The 23,328-nt window shown below is 41.9% G+C and overlaps 1 protein-coding gene and 1 long non-coding RNA gene across 5 annotated transcripts in view; one reads left to right on the top strand and one right to left on the bottom strand.

The window, feature by feature from the left end:
• Nucleotides 1–23,328, top strand: part of KIF13A (kinesin family member 13A) — a 202,885-nt gene that overhangs the window by 71,372 nt on the left and 108,185 nt on the right. For all 4 annotated transcript variants that reach the window (XM_045085069.1, XM_045085067.1, XM_045085066.1 and 1 more), the window contains exon 3: nt 11,949–11,961. In XM_045085069.1, coding sequence (XP_044941004.1) covers nt 11,949–11,961 — 13 coding nt within the window. The remainder of the gene's footprint in view (nt 1–11,948; nt 11,962–23,328) is intronic.
• LOC106006664 lies at nt 1,017–8,551 on the bottom strand. The gene is made up of 3 exons (XR_001180930.2): nt 8,456–8,551; nt 2,849–2,959; nt 1,017–1,661 (listed from the first exon to the last, which is right to left on the bottom strand). It is a non-coding gene; the product is annotated as an uncharacterized LOC106006664 (long non-coding RNA).

Genomic DNA, 23,328 nt, shown 5'->3' with positions numbered 1-23,328 from the left:
AACAACAGTGTTTTGCTCTCTCTTGTCAGTACTTCAGGCCACCGAATGTGGCGGGTTTCCCCAGGCCAGCCAGTTGTCCTGTTCTCTGTGTGCAGCAGCGCGGCGTCCTGCAGTCCGGTGCAGTTCTGACACCTGCCTACCTGGAGTCACTGTCAGATCCCACCGGTGTGGGGCTCAGCCCCACAAGCTTGTCCTCCTCCTCTGTCCCCACCTCAGATGCCAGTGTGAGTCCTGGGTTGTCACCTGCCATTCTGACTGAGCTATCACCCCGTCCTCGGGTGTGGTAATTCACTACAGAAGGTCAAAGAACTCAGGAACAGTCTGTTGATGAGGTTGTCAATGTATCATGTTTATCATTATTATCCTGATGTAGCTCAAATGGCCGATGGAGGAGATGCATGCGGCAGGGTGCATGGGAAGGGGCACACAGTGTCCATGTCCCGCTCTGGGGAAGCCTCCCTCCCGGCACATCCAGCTGCAAGCTGGCCACGCTCTGACCCCCACTTGTTAGGATGCTGTGAAGGCTCATGATGACTGATGAGGGCAGGATTGATTAAGCACAGGCCATCGGTGATTGGTTCAACCTCTAGCCCTCTCCCTTTCTCTGAGGTGGGGGTTTTTAGATTTTAGGGTCAACTTGAATGCCTTTAGTTTTGTTTATTAAAAAAAAATTTAGCCAACAAAATTTTTATTAGAAGCATATTTACAGTTCCTTGTGTTATAACAGAGGTGAAACCTGGTCTCCGGTTGGTAATCCATTGGCTGGTTGACTGGGTCCTTTAACCGGACTGCATGGACAAAAATGATTTGCCAGCCATTTGGTGGACACCAACGGGCTTTAGTCAGTTCCAAGTAGAGGGTCCTCACTGCATCCTTCCTGCTAACTGAGTGGAAACGGTCTGGCCTGGATCGTTACAAGTCACGTCTTGCTAGGTAGCAGACAGATTATACACAGTTGTGCAGAAAGAAAGCAAGGATTTAAAAATTTAGCATTTTATTGTATTATATTTGCATACTCTTAGAAGCCTAAGGCTTTTTTTGGAATCATCACAATTTTAAAATAATACCACCAATTTTATAAGACCTGAATTGATTAAGGAAACCTCCCATGCTCATTGTAAGGTTTTGGTATTACTGTATCTCAGAAGTTTATCGCTTCTGCTGTAAAGTTGATACGTCTTTATTGCAGAAGATGCTCTGGACAGTGACTAACAGAAAGCAGCTTTTGTTCTGTTTTAAATCCCCTTGTGTTGCGGTTCTTTAGTGGACTTCAGGAGGGAACTGTGAACATGTGACCTGGCCTGTAGGGCGCCTCTCGCGTCGGTAGGAGAGGGAAGGGACTCTGTTTGCCGCCTGGGTTCTGGTTCTCCTGCTGACCTCTGCCCTTTCGCTGCCAGTTTTCCTGTCCTTCAGCAGTGCTTCACGGCCTTCAGCCGGAGGAATTTACCTCACAGACTGCAAAAATAAATGGCAAGTTTGTAAATACAAGGTCACTTTTAAAATAAGGACTCTTACATATGTGCCTCGTTGTCCCTGTGGCCACTTTGCCAGCTGTCACGGGAGTTTCCTTCATCCGGAGGTCAAGGCCGCAGTTCTGGTGTGATCCGCTTGATGAGGTGGGCTCCCCTGTCGGCCCTCACCCACCTGCTCTTGAGTCTTTCCTGGAAAATTTAATATAGTTTCGTTCTTAGGAAAGTGTCCAACTTCATACTTACTTATCTAGTGATCTCCAAAGGGTTTTCTTTCTGTTCTTTCCCTTCATTATACATGTTTAAAACAAAACAACAACAACTTTTTTTATTTTCTTAAAGGATAAAATCCTGTCTTAGAAGTGATGTCGTAGGCACAGATCACTGTGGCATCAGTAGTAGGCACCCGCGGGGCCCCCAGCACTGCAGCAAGCAGAACGGCAGGGCCCCTTGCCGAGTCTGGGGTCCCCCCACCTGGAGCTGGTTGCGCTGATCCACAGTGCCCCGGCCCTCCCCGCCATTCTCCTCTGCCCAGCGAAGACATCTGGGACTCAGTACGCGCCGTATTCAGTGTAATGCCTAACGCGCCGTATTCAGTGTAATGCCTAAGGATTCTTTTTTCTCGAAAACTCATGTCTGAACACTGAAAACATTTGAACATTTTGAACTTTCTAAAGAGAGTGTAATGGCATCCATGTATCTGTCGGTTGTGCTCGAACAGTTACAACGTTCTGCTCTCCCTGCTTGTAGAGCGTTACTTTTAACCATGAATTTTCTCTTTAACCAAAAAAAAAAAAAAAAAAAAAGTGCTCTCATTTTTCAGCTCTCAGTAACTTTTTCTTAGATGAAACAGAGTTTGAGCTATGTTGGCATTTTGCGTGCGTCCTCCTGGACGGATGTTTGTTGTAAGAACAGCACTAGCATCTAACATTTATTGAGCGATGACTGGGTGCTAATGGTGAGTGATGTTGGCCTTGGGGCCACATGTTATTCTTCAACAGCCCTGAAGGATTGCTTTTCTATCCCCATTTTATTGACACAAAAACTGAGGCTCAGGGGTGCCTGGGTGGCTCAGTGGGTTAAGCCTCTGCCTTCGGCTCAGGTCATGATCTCAGGGTCCTGGGATCGAGTCCCACATCGGGCTCTCTGCTCAGCGGAGAGCCTGCTTCCTCCTCTCTCTCTCTCTCTGCCTGCCTCTCTGCCTACTTGTGATCTCTCTCTGTCAAATGAATAAATAAAATCTTAAAAAAAAAAAACAAAAAGAACCCTGAGGCTCAGAGGCATTGAATAAACATGCCCAACGTCAACACAGATGGTGGCAGAGCTAGAGTTGTCTGGCTCCCAGCCCTGATCCTTCACCACTGTCCTGTTTTACTTACAGAAATTCCAGGGGTTCTGGGCTGGCCCTGTCGGTGGAGCGTCTGACGCTTGATCTCAGGGTTGTAAGTTCGAGTCCTGTGTTGGCTGTAGAGATGACTTAAAAATAAATTCTGAAAAAAAAAGAAAGACATTCCATGTGGTCATGCCCTAAGGACATAATGCAAATACACCAAAAAAGAAGAAAATCAAACCGCCAGTCTTTCTGTTCTGGTGTAAAATGAATTGCTTTTCTTTTTGAGTTTTATGGCAAATGAAAGCAGGTGAAGTGGACTGATATTTTTTTTTTAAAAAGAAGCAGCTTTCTGTGAAGGAATAATCAGATTATTGGGATTTTATTACACATGATTTGAAGTTAAAATTTTAAACTCACAATGTATTAATTTAAGATAATTAAAGCCGTTTTAGTCTCCATCCTCCTCAAGTCAGTCTTCCGGTCTGCGAGGGGAGTACTGTGTAGTCACCCCACAGCACCCAGCCGTCGTGGTGGGGAGGCCGGGCGTGTGGTGTGTGCCAGTCAGCGGGGCTTACGGAGGCCGCCTTGCAAACATCTGCCGGCTCCCAGCAAGTGGGAGAGCAGCGGAGCCCCAAATCAGAACTTTTAGAAGTCTGTTCCACTGAGGGACGTCTCTCCAGAGGCTAAGCGGTGGGTGGAGCCCTTGCGGGGTCAGTGTGGTCTCTGGATCCGTGGGGTCACGGAAAGCCCAGGGATGCCTGAGGGCGGCAGAGCTCGCAGGTATCGGAGTGGGGAAGCCGACGGCAGAGACGGAGCCGAGGAGTAGGCTCTCAGCTCAGGGTTACCTTAAACTGTGATGCGAGACACCGGGCACTACTCGTCAGTCAGAGACCCCGCAAGTGGCGGATCCAGAGAGACCCCCTCCTTCCTCCTCTGAGAGGAGCGGCGTGGGAGTGCACGGCAGGAGTCTGCTGGCTTTGGAGACTCGAAGCAGGGCCGTGCGCCAGAGATAGAAACACTCAAGTCACAGGCCAGGTGAGCACAGAGTGCTGCTGGAGACCAGGGAGGACAGGAGGGACTGACGGCCTTTCTCTGAGGGTGCACTGAAGAGCAACCCCCCCCCCCCCCCCCGCCAGCTCTCAGCTCCTCCACGGCCAGAGACTGGGAGACTGCCGTCTTCATTCCTGTCCTCCAAAGCTGTGTGGAAAGTGTTCAGGGAAGCAGATTACTTAGCCTCTGGCCCCTGGCAAGGGTAGTGCAGTTCCATCTTGGACAAAGACATTTGAGAATCACTGAAACAGGCCCCTCCTCCAGAAAATCAGCAAGAACATCCAGCTAAGACCAAGTTTACTGATTAATGAGAACTGCAAAACTCCAATGCTAGAGGAATACAGCACATAGAATTCATGTCTTTTTCCCCATGATTCATACAGGAATTCAGTAAAAGTGGCAGAATATAAAATCAGTGCACAGAAATCAATTACATTTCTGTATACCAACAATAAGAAAGAGAAATTACAGAGTTAATCCCATTTACAATTGCACCCAAAACCATAATGTACCTAGGAATAAATCTAACCAAAGAAACAAAGAATCTATATTCAGGAAACTATAGAACAATTAAGAAAGAAATTGAAAAAGACAGAAAGAAATGGAAAAATGTTCCATGCTCATGGATTGGAAGAAAAATATTGTGAAAACATCAATGCTACCTACAGCAATCTACACATTTAATGCAATCCCTATCAAAATACCATCAACTTTTTTAAAGAAATGGAACAAATAATCCTAAAATTTGTATGGAACCAGAAAAGACCCCAAATAGCCAGAGGAATGTTGAAAAAGAAAAGCAAAGCTGGTAGCCTCACAATTCCACACTTCAAGCTCTATTACAAAACTGTCATCATCAAGACAATATGGTACTGGCACAAAATCAGACACATAGATCAATGGAACAGAATAGAGAGCCCAGAAATAGACCCTCAACTCTGTGGTCAACTAATCTTCAACAAAGCAGGAAAGAATGTCCAATGGAAAAAAGTCAGTCTCTTCAACAAATGGTGTTGGGAAAATTGGACAGACACATGCAGAAGAATGAAATTGACCCATTTCCTTACACCACACACAAGAATAGACTCGAATGTATAAATGACCTAAATGTGAGACAGGAATCCATCAAAATCCTTGAGGAGAACACAGGCAGAAACCCCTTCGACCTCAGCCCTGCAACTTCTTCCTAGGCACATTGCCAAAGGCAAGGGAAACAAGGTCAAAAGTGAACTATTGGGACATCATCAAGGTCAAAAGCTTTTGGATAGCAAAGGAAACAGTAAACAAAATCAAAGAACAACAAGCAGAATGGGAGCAGATATTTACAAATGACATATCAGATAGAGGGCTAGTATTCAAAATGTGTAAAGAACTTATCAAAGTCAACACCCAAAGAACAAATAATCCAATCAAGAAATGGGCAGAAGACTTGAACAGACATTTCTGCAAAGAAGACATCCAAATGGCCAACAGACAAATGAAAAAGTATTGAACATTAGTTGGCATCAGAAAAATACAAATAGGGGCGCCTGGGTGGCTCAGTGGGTTAAGCCGCTGCCTTCGGCTCAGGTCATGATCTCAGGGTCCTGGGATCGAGTCCCACATTGGGCTCTCTGCTTAGCAGGGAGCCTGCTCCCCCCCCCCTCTCTGCCTGCCTCTCCATCTACTTGTGATTTCTCTCTGTCAAATAAATAAATAAAATCTTAAAAAAAAAAAAAAGAAAAAAGAAAAATACAAATAAAAACCACAATGAGATACCACCTCACACCAGTCAGAATGGCTAAAATTAACAAGTCAGGGAATGACAAGATGTTGGCAAGGATGTGGAGAAAGGGGAACCCTCCTACACTGTTGGTGGGAATGCAAGCTGGTGCAGCCACTCTGGAAAACAGTATTGGAAGTTCCTCAAAATGTTGAAAGAAGAGTTACTCTGTGACCCAGCAATTACACTATTAGGTATTTACCCCAAAGATATAAATATAATGATCAGAAGGGGCACCCCAATGTTTATAGCAGCAATGTCCTTAATAGCCAAACTATGGAAAGAGCCTAGATGTCCATCAGCAGATGAGTGGATAAAGAAGATGAGGTATAAGGTACCTGGGTGGCTCAGTGGGTTAAGCCTCTGCCTTCGGCTCAGGTCATGATCTTAGAGTCCTGAGATCAAGTCCCACATCAGGCTCTCTACTTAGCAGGGAGCTTGTTCCTCCTCTCTTTGTCTGCCTGCCTTTCTGCCTACTTGTGATCTCTCTCTGTCAAATAAATAAAATCTTAAAAAAAAAGAGAAAGGTATATATACACAGTGGAATAGTATGCAGCCATCAAAAGTTGGAATCTTGTCATTTGAAACAGCATGGATGGAACTAGAGGATATTATGCTAAGCAAAATAAGTCAGTCAGAGAAAGACAATTACCACATGGTCTTACGGATATGTGGAGTTTAAGAAATAAGGTAGAGGATCATAGGGGAAGAAAGGAAAAAATGAAACAAGATGAAATCAGAGAGGGAGACAAACCAGAAAACTCTCTTAATCTCAGGAAACAAACTGAGGGCTGCTGGACAGGAGAGAGGGATAGGGTGGCTGGGTGATGGACATTGGGGAGGTCATGTGCTATGGTGAGTGCTGTGAACTGTGTGAGATTGATGAATCACAGACCTGTACCCCTGAAACCAGTAATATAGTATATGTTAATTAAAAAAATGTTCAAAACCAAAAAATGAAGGGAGCAATCCTTTGTTAGCTGAGATGCCGAACTATTGTGAGAAGAGCAGATTAAAAAAAAAAATCTAATACACGTTGACTCAGGCTCAGAAACTCCCAGGCCCAGGCCCAGGCCCATTGTCTCAACATGTGAAGATACCATGTTAAAAAACGCCTTTTGCTAATAAACTTAAAAAAAAAAAAAAAAAAAAAAAGGAGGAAGGAAGGAAAGAAATACATGTCCTTGGACTCATCTCCAGGAGACAGATGTCATTTAACTCTGTATCTTTCAGATAGAGGCTATGGCAGTTTTCGATGTCCAATCAGTAAAGCGGTTAACACATGGACGAGAAATCCCTCTTTCAGAAGACACTGATCTGTTGCGTCTCCTGAAGTATTGACTCATGTAGGACTCATGCACATTGGGGTGTTTGGGCATCTAACTTCTGAATAGCTAACTGTAGTTGATGGGGTGCAAATAGTGAACAGAAGACGCCTTGTCCTGTAAATCTTCCAATGGGAGGTTTGACGAAGGCACTACAGCTACATAGGGTTATGGTGGTAATACGTTATTTATACTGCTTTATTTCAGTTGTTTGTTAATCTTTCCTTGTCTAGACTACCTATTAAAGGACAAACTCTTCATTTCAAGACCAGGCCCAGTATAGGTCTGCCTTATCTTTTCAGTCCTGTTTCCATGTGTGTGTCTCCTCTAGTCCTATCAAATTCCCTTTCTGAATTTAGTTGACTTCTGAAGCTTTTGAGGGTTTGACCCTTGTTAACCTCCGATTGAACTTCCCTATATGAAATGCTGGTCTACAGAAATATCTATTTTTAAATAAGTCATTGAAAACAGGCGAGATTTTCTTGCCACCAAATTTTGGGATTGTGCTGGTAATCAAAGAAAATCTTCACATCTGGATTATATTTGACTCAGTAATGTAAAAAATTAGTTCTGAGTTCTTCCACGTAGCACGTGACGTGACCTGTGCTTTTGGGGAGTTGAAAATTTAAGGCTACGCGAGATTCAAAGATAGAATTTCGAAGGCTACAGGACTTGATGTGCATGAAGGAGTGCTAAGCTGTTTTGTTGACCACAGAGATCCTGAGGTATCCTGTCAGCGGTGGTAAAGACCAGGGTGGTCTCCAACAATGCTTGTAGAATTGAAATAATTGAATTGAGCTTTGAGCCATGTCGCAAAGTGGGGAAATTTGGTCAAACTGGGGAGACAGAAATGGCATTAAGGCATGCAAAAGACAGGGGTAGTGTGGTGAATATACCTGGTTTGAGTAACCTTGAAGAGATCCGTTAACTTGCTTATCCTGAGAGAAAGGCAGCTTTGGTGTTTGGCCAAGTGGAGCTACTATCCAGGTACATCAGCACCTCTTTTTTTTTTTTTATTTCTTTCGTCTTTTTCTTTTTGGAAAGTGGGAGAAGTTAAAATTTATTTTCACATATAATAAATGTTATGGAAATTTTTTTCAAACAATACACTTACTGAAAATAGTACATTTCATGTAAAAATCACTTCTTCATGGACCATACAAAATTATGAAATGACTCAAATAATTCCCACCAGGGTTTCTAACATTATATATTACTGTGAAACAGTTCCTGAGTAGGAAGAGATTGGAGACATTCTAGTCCAACCCCCTCATTCTATTTTATTTCATTCTTTACATTTTGCATGTGGTCCTCCGGTGACGTGGCACACAGAGACCACAACAGAACAGCTAAGATTTATTGAGGGAATATTGAGTTCCAGCCCCACAGTGCATCCCTTCTTTCTCTCCAAATCCTGCGATCTAGAAACACAACCTTGTTGGCTTCTGAAACATCAGAATGTGCTCAGTTTATTTCTTTGGAATACACACACACCGAAAATCTCATGATAACTTACAGAGGATCATGTGATTAGAAACAAGGACTTTTTTTGAAGATGAATGAGAAGGTGGGCAGTGAAGAGCTCTGGTTGCTACCCAGGCCGGAACCTGAGTGTCCACGGAACCACTTTCTGATGAGTCAGCATCAAGCCTGGGCCTGTGGGTCTGTGAGGTCGATGTGAAGGGATGTTCTTTGTACTTGATGGAATGTTTGGCCAAGGACGTCGCCTCTTTCTGAGCCATGCCATCATCTGTGACAGGCTGGACCTTACTGAGAGTTTAGGAAACTCTTTGTTACGCCTTTACCGATACAATCACCAAAGGCCTTAATTTTAAAAAATATGAATTTTGATGTTTCTGATAGATGGTTTATATTATTCATTCTTTTTCATATATATGTATGAAAACTTTTATCTTTACATTGTAATAGCGTATTCATTTTTTTCAAGGGGTAGCATACTATATTTAGTTATACTATAAGTATTACTCATATTGGAAAATTTTTTCTTCACAACTACCAGCAAATGTCATGTAGCCTCTGGGGATTGGGGTAGTAAATCATGGTTCTGAATTAGGATGACTTAGTTGCTTGTCTCTTAATTCACATCTCAGGAAATCTTTACCAGTTAATGAAGTATAGTTTTGGTTCACGAAGAGACTTGCTTTTCCTTATTTAGTAAGGATCTTTGTTCTAAACTAAATGGTTATAGTAAATGTGGATAGAAGCAGGTCCATTTAGTGACTTCCCTTTTCCTCATGCTCCCCAGTCTCCATTCTTTTTTTTTTTTTTTTTTTAAAGATTTTATTTATTTATTTGACAGAGAGAGTTCACAGTAGACAGATAGGCAGGCAGAGAGAGAGAGAGGGAAGCAGGCTCCCTGCTGAGCAGAGATCCCGATGCGGGACTCGATCCCAGGATACTGAGATCATGACCTGAGCCGAAGGCAGCGGCTTAACCCACTGAGCCACCCAGGTGCCCATCCATTCTTTTTTTTTTAAAGAGAGAGAGAAGAGGGGAAGAAGGAGCAGAGGGAGAGGGAAAGAAATAATCTTAAGCAGATTCTACTCCTAGCACAGAGCCCGACACGGGGCTCGATCTCATGACCCTCAGATAACGAGCGGAGCTGAAAACAGGAGTCAGGTGCTTAACGGACTGAGCCATCCAGGCTCCATTTATTCTTAAATAGTGCTGAGAAACACAGAAAAACGAGGCAGAAGCATATTGCCATTCCCATATGTGCTGTCTTTCTAAGTGAAAGGGATATATTTTTAAAAATATTTATAATGCTGAAATAAGATTGGTTTCCTAAGAAGAATAAGGGAAACCACATTGGAACGTCAGTGAAGGTTGGATAGCTTTATTGTTAGCTCAGGAGGTAAATATACTATCGGTTACAAACCAGCATGTCTTTGCTGCTGCTGCTGATTATTACACAGACGTGGCCGAAAGGAAGCTCAGGAAAACTCTGGAGAGATCCCTGGGAGTCCTGTTAGCTCATTCTGTCCCCAGTACGTTACTCGGCTCATCATAGTCTTAATGTGGAATGTCTATTTTATTTTATTTTTTAACAGTATTTATTTATTTATTTGACACACAGATCACAAGTAGGCAGAGAGGCCGGCACAGAGAGAGGAGGGGAGGCAGGCTCCCCATGGAGCAGAGAGCCTGATGCGGGGCTCGATCCCAGAGCCTGCCTGGTTAAAGGCAGAGGCTTTAACCCACTGAGCCACCCAGGCGCCCCTGGAATGGTTATTTTATTAACTTGGTCCATGCTGTTTCGTATGATTACTTTATTATAACTCCAGTGACTTGTCTGTCCTTTGTTAAATAGAGCAGTGATTTAAATGGCTCTTAAAAAATAAAGCAAGTAAAATAAGAGAAGGTTTAGTCAAAAGTACTGTGCATGATGTTTTCATTATAGCTATACCTGCTCAGAACAGATGCCGTCCAGAGCACTGCTGCACTTACGGAACATTTCTTGGCAGAAACCTCAAAAGTTTATGCAGTGAGCAAAGGTCCCGTAGCTTTCTTAGAATGAAACGCACTCGTGCATTTTTCAAACAGAAAAAATCCTGTTTGAAAGGGTAGATAGAATGTTGAGTTTTACTCGACGGCAGCCAGAGATGCCAGGTTTTCCTCTCTAAAACTGGAAGATTAAAAAACCGCATTCCCATTGCGCTCAACTGTCTGAGGTGATGACCTACGGGGATCCTTTTGGTGCAGTCATAGAATTTCAAGAAGATTATGGGACTGTCATGGTTTTCTTTGCCTAATTTAAAACTTCAGAGTTGTCTACCTGATTTTACAATCCGTGGACATTCTTCCCTTGTTACTGAGCTCCGGGTTTTATCTAGGGCCCTCAGAGCTCTGTGCAGAGCGTTGGGCCCAGTGCTGGAGAAAGGTCACTGTGTTATTTTTGCCTGTACCTTTTGATTTCCATGCCCTCTGCCCTGGAAAATCCGTTTTGTTACCCTCCAGATTTTATTTCTTGTGGAGAAGGAATAAAGCCATGGGAAAAACTCCCTCATTTCTTTCTTTCTTTTTTTTTGAGATTTTATTTATTTATTTGACAGAGAAAGATCACAAGTAGGCAGAGAGGCAGGTAGAGAGAGGTGGGGGGAAGCATACTCCTCGCTGAGCAGAGAGCCTGATATGGCCCTCAATCCCAGGACCCTGAGATCATCACCGGAGCCGAAGGCAGAGGCTTAACCTACTGAGCCCCAGGTGCCCCACCCCCTCATTTCTATTTCATGATAATTTCACAGTTTATGAATGGGTGATACTAGAGGTTGATTAAAAACAACCACATCAGGAAGGCTACTACAGACTGTCATAGGATTGCATTGCACAAAAATCATTGTTCAGCCTTTTAATTTTGTATACACAGAAAACATTTGCAGAGCGGGTCAGCCTGCTGGTTTGTTACTTTGAAAGCTGTTTGCTTTTCAGAGTTTTCTCCAGGTGGTAATTTCAGCTGTTTTTGGGAAAGTAACATGCAAAAGTGAACGTTTAAACCGTGTGGCTGGTGGTGGGAGAAGGCTGTAACTTGTTCTTAAATTTCTCTTTAGTGTTGAAATATGGGAAAATAGTTGAGAGCCGTGGCTTTTACTTATTTAAAGAGTTATTCATTCATTCGAGAGAAAGGGAGGGAGTAGGGGGAGAAGCAGAGGGAGAGAGAGAATCTCAAGCAGACTCCCCACCAAGCACAGAGCCCATTGTGGGGCTCGATCCTATGACTCTGAGATCATGACCTGAGCTGAGACCAAGAATTGGACGCCTAATCATCTGAGCCAGGCAGGCGTCCCATTAAACAGATTTTATCACTTGAGGCAGTAAAGTGAATTTGGCTTCTCATCTTTGTAAAATAGAATACCTTTCAGATCATGTTATCAAGATGCTGAGTTTCCCTTATGTTTTTTTTTTTCTCTTTCATTGCTTCCCTTTGATGTGGCTGCTGTGTTGACAACCCTTTCTACTTTGGCTGCTGAATTTTTGTTTCCATCATTAAGGAAACCTCCCAAGGTAAGCAGTTGATGTGGAATTTTGCGTGCGTGCATACTAAGTGTGCAAACATCCAGGACTTCATTCATCACAGTAACCCATGTGAGAAGAAAAATCGACATTTTAATTAAAATTTAAACCATGAGAAAACAGTAAAGACATAAAATTAGAATGCTCCTCTAGATTTGCAAAACATTTTCATACATTATTTCATTCTTGGAATTAATGCTCTGGTCCTCAGAGCAAAGCAAAGCAAGTTCTCTTTGCTCTGGCCAGTCTTCAGTGGTTTGTTTACCAGAGAGTAACCCGTAAGTTAGAGAGTAGGTGGGGGAAAGAATCTGAGAAGGGGGATCTGACTGATCAACTCCTGAATAATTGAAGGCTGATTTTGTTACCGGTGAGTATTTTATTGGGTATCAAAGGGACGCTTAGTGCCAAAAGAATGGAGAAATTCAACCAGTCCCTGACCAGTAATGCTGGTTATAACTTCGGTCTCTGAGATGGAATCAAGACAGGCTGATCACCCCCACTCTCCATTACATGGTCAGAATCTAAGACGTGCTGGAGGAGGGTAAGGCATCTAGAGTAGATTCGGCTTACTTGCCTCTCAGGCTATAAAGAAAAATGAAACTTAGCTTTTACAAGTGGAAACTCACCAAAATGCTAAATATTATCCTTTATGGTTACTGAAGGCAATATAGGAATTGTCCTTGGCACTAACGTTTCAGCTCTAGCACGGAAGGTCCACCTGGAACAAATTGCATGAGATCTTTTAAGAACGAGGAAATATATGATATTATAGAAACGTAAGCACTAGCATCAAGCCAGCCCTGAGGAATTAGAAGGTTCTCCCTGAGCACTTCCTGACGTGGACATAGTCCCAAAAAGCTGCGACCAAAAAGGTGTCTCTGCTACTCGGAAAGATGTGAGTTTCCCCCTGAGTAGCTCTTCCTTCCCTTGCTGTTGGTCCAAGAGCTTTCAGAGCAGATTGTCGACCTTGTGATGCATTTAATTCTTTCCCCACAGAAAAAAGCAATGAATCCTAAGCAGTTTGACATATGGCTCCTTGGTGAAGGAGAAGCACTGAAATTAAGGGTCACAAAAACACATTTTAAAAAATCACTAATCTCTTTATACATAAAGATTTTCTGGGTTATTTTCTATTCAGTATTTAGAGCTTAGTGATTTCCTGAAGGGTTCTATTGATAGTTCCTAAGAAGTACCATGAAATTTTCAAAGTAAAATCAATGTGAAATCCCCACATTTAAATATATATATGTATATGTCATAAGGCATATCTGAGAAGTATAAATATGGTCTTGAAATAAGTGACACAATAGAGCCATATTTTGAAAAAAAGACATTAAAATAAATAAGGTCTTTTCTTGCAGAAACTGTAAACATTACAGCAAACAGGAAAGGGAAAAGTGTTTTTCATGATGATTACATAAATGAAATCTTACTGATTTTAAAGAATGAGAGTTTTTGCAAATGACATATCTGATAAAGGGTTACTATCCAAAATCTATAAAAAACTTACCAAGTTCAACACACAAAAATAAATAATCCAGTATAAAAATGGCCAGAAGACATAAATAGACATTTTCCCAGAGAAGGCATTCTGATGGCTAACAGAGAGTGAAAAGATGTTCATCAACACTCACCTTCAGAGAAACACAAATCAAAACCATGATGAGATCCCACCTCACACCTGTCAGAATGGCTAAATGAACAACACAGGAAACAACAGATGTTGATGAGGATGTGGAGGAAGGGGAACCCTCTTGCACTGTTGGTGGGAATGCAAGCTGGAGCAACCACTCTGGAAACAGTATGGAGGTTCCTCAGAAAGTTAGAAATAGAACTACTCTGCAACCCAGCAATTGTACTACTACGTATTTACCCAAAGGGTACAAAAATAGAGATTTGAAGGGATACATACACCCTGATGTTCATAACAGCGCAATGAACAATAGCCAAACTATTGTATTGAAAGAGCCCAAGTGTCCATTGACCGATGAATGGATAAAGAAGATGCAGATATATATACAGTGGAATATTATTCATTGTATATATACAATGGAATATTATTATTTCATTCAAAAGAATGAGATCTTGCCATTTGCAATGACGTGGATGGAGCTAGAGAGTATTATGCTAAGCGAAATAAGTCTGAGAAAGACAAATACTATGTGATGTCATTCTTATGTGGAATTTAGGAAACAAAACAGATGAACATATGGGAAGGGTGAAGAAAAGAGAGAGGGAAACAAACCATAAGCGACTCAATGATAGAGAACAAGCATGAGGGTTGATGGAGGGAGGTGGTGGGGGATGGGATGACTGGGTGATGGACATTAAGGAGGGCACTTTTTTGTGATGAGTGCTGGGTGTTATATGTTAAATGATGAATCACTAACTTCTCCTGAAAACAGTATTACACTAGATTAACTAGATTAACTAGAATTTAAATAAAAATTTGGATAAAAAATAAAACTGCTTTTTAAAAATGGAAAAAAATAACTAAATAAAACAGATTTTTTTTTGACATGAATAATTAACAAAATCATGAAAGACTGGTTGGTTCAATTTAAGAAGAAATTTTTCTGGGAAGGGGGCAAAATGCTACATGAATGAGACCTGATACTGCATTCTAATGGGGGTGGGAGGGAGAACATAGGCACAATTTAGTATAAAATCAGTTGTGTTAAGGGCCACAAGAGGCATAATGTTCATGGAAGTCATAGGATGAAGGGTCTCATTCTGACTTTTGCAGATCTGAGGACAGATAAGACTGGAACTAATATTAAAACTTACGCATGAAGGCACTGGAGAAATTCCAAGTTGGTGAAGAATTATCAAATAAAATCCAAGAGATGGTGGAAATTTAGAGAGGTCAGCCTGGTTTTTGAGTGTATGCCATTCACATAGAGCAGCTTAAAGGCAGACCAGTGTTTCTAACTGCCTCATGTGATCTGGCGAGCCTAAGAGGGCAAAAATGTTGGAGTTCATGACCTGTACCTCTGAAGCAAATAATACATTATATGTTAATAAAAATTTAAAAATACATAAAAAGAAATATTAGAGTTCAGAGTTTATCAGAGGTAGAATCCTTGGTAAACTGTTTATACTTAGGGTTGGCTAAGTAGATAAGAGATGCAGCTTTGGGTGCTGTAAAAAGATGAAACAGAACTAAACGTGCCTTCACATGGATTACTGTGTGGTTATAAGTTCTTTACGTGATCAGGAAGTCTCAAGCACTAAAATTAGATTAAGTGATCCTAGAATGGGACATTCCCACAGGCACCTGGCAGAAGCAAGTGTAATCCCAAGTCTCTAAAGATTTCACAGACCATTTAAAAAAATATATTTTATTTATTTATTTGAGAGAGAATGAAAGAGAGCAAGCATGAGAGTGGGGGGGGGGCGGTCAGAGGGAGAAGCAGACTCTCTGCTGAGCAGGGAGCCCAATGTACGACTCGGTCCTGGGACTCCAGGATCACGACCTGAACAAAGGCAGTTGCTTAGCCAACTGAGGGACACAGGTGCCCCTCCACAGACCATTTTAAAAATACAGTGTCTGGCACACAATTAAAGAGGTACATTACAAGATAAGGCAACATGAACGGGAAATAGCAAAAATAATAAAAAGTAGAAATAGACCCACAGGTGCTTCAGATGTTCAAACTGTTAAACATGAACTTTAAAGTAACTATGCTTATTATATTTAAAGTGATAAAAGATGAGACTTCAAAATGTTGGGAAGGACTAGAAATTACAAAAAAGTGACCAAACAGATTTGGAAAATAACCCAGTAGAAGTTCTCACCCTGACAGTCCCAAAACCAAAATTGAGAACTAGTGTTTGGGTTTAGCAGCAGACTTGATGCAGCTGAAGAGAGACTTAGATAACTAGAAGATAGGTTAGCAGAAATATCAAAATGAAATGTAGAAGAGACAAATTGCGCTGGAACAACTGAATGTTAGCATTCAGAGAAATGAATTTAGATACAAACTTTATTCCCTTCATAAGAATGAACTCAGTTTGGATTGTAGGCCTAAATATGAGATGCAAAACTGTAAAACTTCTAGAAGATAGTGTGGGGGAAATCTGTGAGATCTTGATGTTGCTAACGACCTTTTAGATGCAACATCAAAATTATGACCTATAAAAATAAAATTGATTAGTAGAATTCAATAAAAGTACAAACTTCTGCAAAGTCTCCATGAAGAGAATGAAGAGAAAGCCACAGACTGGGAGAAAAGGTTTGTAAAACATATCTGATAAAGGACGCTTATCCATCATATACAAAAAACTCTTAAAATTCACCAGTAAGAAAATGAACTACCCAATTAAAAGATGCAGAAGACCTGAACAGACACCTCAGGAAAGAAGGTGTACACATGGGAAACACACAGATGAAAAATGGTTAACATCAAATGTCATTAGGGAATTGTACATTAAAACAATGATGAGATGCCACTGCACACCTCTTAGAACAACTAACCTCTTGACAATACCAAGGCTGGTGAGGAGCTGGTGTGGAGCGCCAGGAACTGCTATACATTGCTGGTGAGAATGAAAAGTGGTCGAGCTACTTTGGAAGGCAGCTTGAAAGTTTCTTACAATGCCAGACATACTCTATGTCATCATTTAGCTATGTAATAATGCTTCTAGATTTTTACCCAGATGAGTTGAAACTTTGAGTCCATACAAAAACTATACATGAATATATACAGTGGCTTCATTTATAATTGCCCAAAACTGAAAGCAAGCAAGATGTTCTTCAGTAAGTAAATGGGTAAACAAACTGTGGTATATCCATACAATGGAATACTGGGTGAATTAACAAGCCATGGAAAAAGCATGAAGGAACTTTAAATGCATACTGATAAATCAAAGAAGCCAATCTGAAAAGGCTTTATATTGTATGATTCCAACTATATGACATTCTGGAGAAGGCAAAACTACAGGCATTACAAAAATTATAGTGTACCTGGGACAGGACCCCACAAAATGATGGCAGCTACAGAATGATGGTTGGATGTGTGAGGAGAGGAAAGAAAGAAAGAGAGATTTGCTGGAGCAGAAGGACACTCACCAGTTGAGCAGGAAAAATGGTTCGAGTCCAGCTAAGTTTTTACTCCCCTTCACTGATGGACAGAGCCACTTTGCTAGATTAAGCCAGAGAACACAGTGTGTCCTGATTCCATTCTCAAGACAATCCAAATATCTGACTGGTCCATTATCCAGATGCGTGTGTCTGGCTTGACCCCGAAGTGCCCATGAGATTTTATAAACCTCACCAGCACCATGGATTCTCTTGTCATTGATTTGTATTTTAAGGAATATTTTTTTGTGTAGTTGGTTTGGGCAGTTGTTGAAATTTTGTCTAATTATTGAAATTTTGTCTGATTATGTGATAATGGTAAATATGATCGTCACCTACCTGCAATATGTGCTGTTTCTATTATTGTAGGGATTTTATGCATTTTACTAAGAAATGTTCTAAGGTAGGGTTACTGATTAGGAGAAGGGAGGGGCTGCCCTTCTGACTATTTGAGTGAGTTCGCACTATTCTTACTCAACTGTTGTGCAGGTGAGGTCTCATATTCTTTATATTTATCCCTGGTACTGTACTCTTAGAATGCCATTTCCATTGTTACTGTTAATAGTATCTATCTTTAAATCAGTACTTACAATATGCCAGATTCACTTTAAATCCAAATTAAAATTCAATGAAAACTTGGTTGTCTTCAAAGAGAAAAAAAAATCAGTGTTGCCATGGGGAGTGAGAGGAGAGAAGGGATGAATAGGTGAGGCGTGGGATGTTAGGGCATTGAAACCACTTTGTGTAATACTATAATGGGGATATATAAAATCATGCATTTATCAAAACTCAAGAACTGTATAGCTCAAAAGAGTGAATCCTAAGGTAAACTATGGGGATTAGTTATTAATGATTTATCAGTATTGGCTCATCAATTATAACAAATATAACACACTAACCAGGTTACTAATAGATGAAACTGATGGGAGGTACCACAAGAGGAGGTATATGGGACCTCTGCATCATCTGCTCAATTTTTCTATATACCTAAAACTGATTAAAAAATAGTCTATTATTTAAAAAAATAATTTATTGTACCAACAGAATATAAAAGAAAAACCGTATGATCATCTCAGTAGATGCAAAAAAAGAACATCTGACAGTTCAACACTTATTTATGAACAAATGTGAAACAATCTAGAGAGACGCAGAAACTTAATGTTGTTAATGGCATCCTTTAAAAATCTACAGCTGTCATCATACTTAGTGATGAAGGACTGACGACAAAGATATTATTTTAGCCACTTCCGCTTAGCATTGACTGCATTTCCTAGCCAGTGTAATAAGGCAAGAAAAAGAAATAAAAGATACTCAGAGTGGAAAGGAGGAAGCAAAAGCATCTTATGTACAGGCAATACAGTCACATACCTGGAAAACATTAAGAAATCTCCAAACAAGTTCCTAGAACTTATAAATGGCAAGGTGGCAAGGCAAAGGTCAAAATTCAAAATTGTATTTTTCTATACTATACTAATGAGCAATTAGAAAATAAAATGTAACAGAAGCCCAATAATTTACAGTAGCTTCAGAAACATTCAGTACTTAAGGATATACTTTAAAAGTGCACAAGACCTTTTTATTAAAGCCTCACATATATTTGGTCATTTGATTGTAGATGGATTTGCCAAGAGACGAGCATCAACTGTGTTCACAGAATGACAGGGCACAGACCTGGACATGAAAGGGAGTCTTGGGTGACAGATCTAGAAAGAGGTTGAATGCAAATCCAGCTCTGGAAGGCCTTGATGCCTTCATTGTGTCTCTACCACTTATTTTGACCAAAGCAGTGGACTAGTTTAGGCTCTGCTTCAATAGGTTAACGTGAAAGCAGAACATAAAGTTTTGGTTGGAGGAGTAGGGAAGCTGGAGATGGCGTTCCATAAAACGTACCAGAAGAGAGGTAGGAAGGGCCTGCGCTGATGCAGTGCCAGGAGACTGGAGAAGAGGAAGGGTCCGATTATCAAAATGTTGCAGAAAGAGAGTATCCAGGACTTGGATCCTGAGGGCATATAAGAGACAATATAACAAAGAGGGTCAGAGTGGACTTTGGAGTTTGAAACAGAGTGGCTGAAAATCCAGCCGGAGTTCAAGAAGAAAGAGCTGGTTTGGGGCAGGGAGAAGAAGTTGATGCGTTGGGTTTGAAAATGGGTTGAATTGGGAATGGTTGGGAAAGCATCGGGTATGGAAGCCCCGCAGTTGCGCAAGGTTTGCAGTCTCTGCCCTAGGAAGGTCGGGTAAATTCTGGTAAGGAGGAGAGAAGAGATGGAAGGAAGGGGTATCTATTACGTCGTCCAGGAAGAGAGGATTGAGAGGGACAGAAGACAGGAGAGAGTAGTCTGGGCCTTAGGAAACAGCCTGCTGTGGAGAGTGCGGAGCGGAGGAAGAACCAGTAAAAATGAAGGGACACCAGACATTCAATGGGGCCTGGCTGGTGGCGGTGACACCTAGGAGCATACCTAGACACTAGTTCTTTCCAAATTAGGTTTCTTTTGTTCTAAAAGTTATTTTTTCTGGTGTTAAGTTATTTATTTATTTATTTATTTTTTGGTGAGAAGATGAAGATACTTCTGTGGTTAACTTTTAAAAGTTAGATCAAAATTTCTTTAATAGTTTGTGTACGTTGCATGTTAGGGTGGAAAGGGAAATTTATATTTGTATAAATTGTCCTGCACTATGTACTTGGACTGTTCTGTTTGGCACATGTTACATTTTGTAAGTGCGGACTCCTGAGCAGAGACATATTAATTTTAGCACAGTCCAAGTACATACCTTTAATCCTCTCACCAGTAGCTCTTACGAAATATTTATAGGAATGTGTCCTATTTCCCTTAAAAAGAAAAGCATTTGGACAAACATAGAAACACCTGCTTTATGCCTCCTTGTTAAAACAAAGCAAAACAGAAAACAAAGAGGCTTTGTCTCCTAATTTTCAGTATCGAGGTGGTGTGTTTTTCTTGATCAGTGCGACTAGTTTTGAGTCCAGGGTTTTGTGTTAGGGGTATGAAGGCTTGTTTGGTTGAGCCACCTTCTTGTAGACTTTGTGTTTTGGCAGGAGGTGGTACAGAGGTAGAGGACAAGTGTGTAGAGAATCAGTAATTACGCCATCATGCATGCTCTGTTGCTGAAGAACAGGGATTTGTCCTCAGTCCCAATAGCTTTGCCTTTAGAAAGGAGCAGGTTCCAGTTCACCCTGCTGGACCTCAGAATGTCTGTCATGTTCTAGGAACCTTCACTTTTCATGCTTTGTCATGTCTGGCACAAGTGTCTTACTTTCCCGAGGAGCTATATGGAAACGCACAGAAGAACAAGTGAGTTCTTCCTCCTTTTCCTGCTCTCTCCTCTCTGTCGGTATTTACTGAACACCTTCCATGCGCCCCGGGAGCATGGCAGAGCCGGAGTAAGTTTCTGAACTCAGACCGTTCAGACCCTCTTATTCGAAGAGGAGATGGATGGGAAGGAGTGAATTTGGCCAGAACCGTGCAGTGACAGAGCTTGGCTCCAGTCCTAGGACTTCTGATCGCCTGTACGTTCGGTTACACCACGTGGGTGTCAAGCAGGTTTTCTGTTGGGTTTTATGGAGCAAAGATAGGAGGAAGGAGGAAGAGGGAAGAGTTTGGGGAAGATAGAAAATTCTGGAAGATCGCTTCCTTTTTTTCCTCTAACTCTCCACCGTTGCGTTTATTACCTCAGAAATTGGTGGATGATTTATCTGAACAACTCGATGTTGTTAATTAAGCTCACCTTAAGTGTTTTTGAATTTTATTTATATGATTAGGAACTACTGAACTTCAAGGTCTTTGATCCCTCCTCTATGTCCATAATTTTGTCAGCAAAATCATGAGCAGAAGAAAATGACATTACAGTGCCGATAGTATCCTTTGAGAAGTCAGACCAGTGTACCCAAAATCTGACCTCGCAGAAATTGCTCAGAGGAAAGGAGGGGACAGTCTTGTGATGTACAGCTTACACCATCTCATTCACCTTTTACGGTCGATGACTGTTGGCATTTTCTGTTGCCTCCCCCACTTCACTTGGTGAATTTCTGAAAACCAAGGGTTGGCCTCCCCTGAGAGGGACTCCAGACCTACGCTGTCTGGGACAGCCGCCGCGCAGCCACATGTGAGCTTTGAGCATGTGCCGAGTGACTGGTCAGGACCGAGATGTGCCACACATGCAGAAGGCACATCAGACATCAAAGACTTAGGATGAGAAAAGTCTATCTAAGGTAACTATTTTGGATAGATCAGGTTAAGTAAAAAATATTAAAATTTTATTTCGTCTCTCTAAGTTTTGTAACGTGAAACATTTTAAATTGCATATGTGGCTCACATCCTGTTTCTGTCGGACAGCCCTGTTGCGATCAGACACATGGCTGAGGATGCAGCAACTTTTCGGCGTCCGTGCAGAGCCCGTGCTGGCTGCTTCAGTTCAGTGCAGCAGCCCTGCCGCCGTCCCTTACACTTCTGCCTTGAGATCCGCATCCGAGGGCGTGGCTCTGTGTAGACTCAGTGCTAGCATTGCCTTCCTGCTGTGTGTTTTTCCTAGGAATCATTTTTTTTTCTTATCCATTCAAAAGTCATTTCATAGACAAGTATTCATTGAGAACATCTGTGAAAAGTCTTGTGTGAGCAGGTTGTGGGGTTGAAGAAGTGATTTAACTGGTGGTCCCTGTCCTCTAAAAATCCACCTGGGGGTCTCAGTCAGTTAGGCATCTGCTTCGGCTCAGGTCATGATCCCAGGGTCCTGGGATGGAGCCCCGCATCGGGCTCCCTGCTCAGCGGGACATCTGCTTCTCATTCTGCCTCTGTCTGCTGCTCCCCCTGCTTATAAATAAAATCTTTAAAAATAAATAAAGAAACCTTCAGCCCCATAGGTAACAGAAAATAGATTATGATAAACGTCATTCACTAGCTCAGTATTTTACGACTTCAGAGGAAGAAAGGCTTCTCAACTACAAGTGGGTTCGAGGAGTTCCTTCACGTATGGGTATGGTTTCAAAAGGCAGAGGTATGGGACAGGAATCAAGATGTATTTGAGGAACAGAAACAAGGTAATTGATGTTAAAGAAAAATTGTTTCGGGACGCCTGGGTGGCTCGGTTGGGCAGCTGCCTTCGACTGAGGTCATGATCCCAGCGTCCTGGGATTGAGTCCCACATCAGGCTCCTTGCTTGGCAGGGAGCCTGCTTCTCCCTCTGTCTCTGTCTGCCATTCTGTCTGCCTGTGCTTGCTCTCTCTCCCTGTCTCTCTCTGACAAATAAATAAAATCTTTAAAAAAAGGAAAAAAAAAATTGTTTCTCTAGTCACAACATTGATCCAGATGTATGGCATTTCCACAATAAGTGATTCTCTGATTCTCTTTGGACAACAGGTGGATATCCCGTAAGGCAATTCAGCTGACACTAGCGCAGATGGCATAGGTTAAGGACTTTAGGCACTATAATCCCCAGTTGTGTGTCCCCAGGTTACCCACATTTCCATCTGACTTTGCCACAAATCAGGGCTTCCCAGGACACCCTCCTCAGGTTCAGGAATTTGCTAGAATGGCTTACAAGATTCAGGGAAACATTTGCTTAGGTTTACTGGCTTATTATAAAGGCTACAGTTGAGCAGCCAGATAAAGAGGTATGTAGGGCTAGGTTTGGAAGCATTCTAAGCACTGGACCTTCTGTTCCTCTGGAGTTGGGATGTGTCACCCTTCTAGCACGTGGATGCATTCACCAAACCTGGAAGCCCTCTGAATCTTGTTATTTTGCTGTTTTAATGGAGGTTTCATCCTGCAGGTATGACCAGTTATTCTAATCTCCAACTCCTCTCCTTTCCCCAGAGAACTGGTGGGTATGGGGCTTGATGCTTCTGGTCAAGGCTTGGTCTTTCTAGCAGCCAGCCCCCATTGTGAAGCTATCTAGGAGTCTACCAGCAGTTTCTTCATTTAGAAAAAAAGAGGCCTCTATCACTAGGGAAATTCCAAGGGATTTAGGAGTTCTGTGTCAGAAATAAAGGCCCTTGTGTCACTCACAAAATTCCAGGGGACTTAAGAGCTCTGTATCAGGAACCAGAGAGGAAAGCCAAGAATATATTGGTTTCACATATCACAGCTGCCTTGGGAAGTGCAAAGTCTGGTTGGATTGTGGAAAGCAGTTGTGCATTAAAATACTGGGAAAGGGGGCACCTGGGTGGCTCTGCTGGTCAGGCGTCCCGATTCTTGATTTTTGTCTCAGGTCATACATAATCTCAGGGTTGTGAGATCAAGCCCCATGTTGGGCTCCGAGCTCAGGGT

The sequence above is a fragment of the Mustela putorius genome, unplaced genomic scaffold (assembly GCF_011764305.1).
Source record: "Mustela putorius furo isolate JIRA1106 unplaced genomic scaffold, ASM1176430v1.1 tig00000831_pilon_pilon_pilon, whole genome shotgun sequence".
Taxonomy (NCBI): Eukaryota; Metazoa; Chordata; class Mammalia; order Carnivora; family Mustelidae; genus Mustela; species Mustela putorius.
The sequence above is the reverse complement of the archived record's forward strand: the minus strand, read 5'-3'. Positions and strand labels throughout refer to the sequence as shown.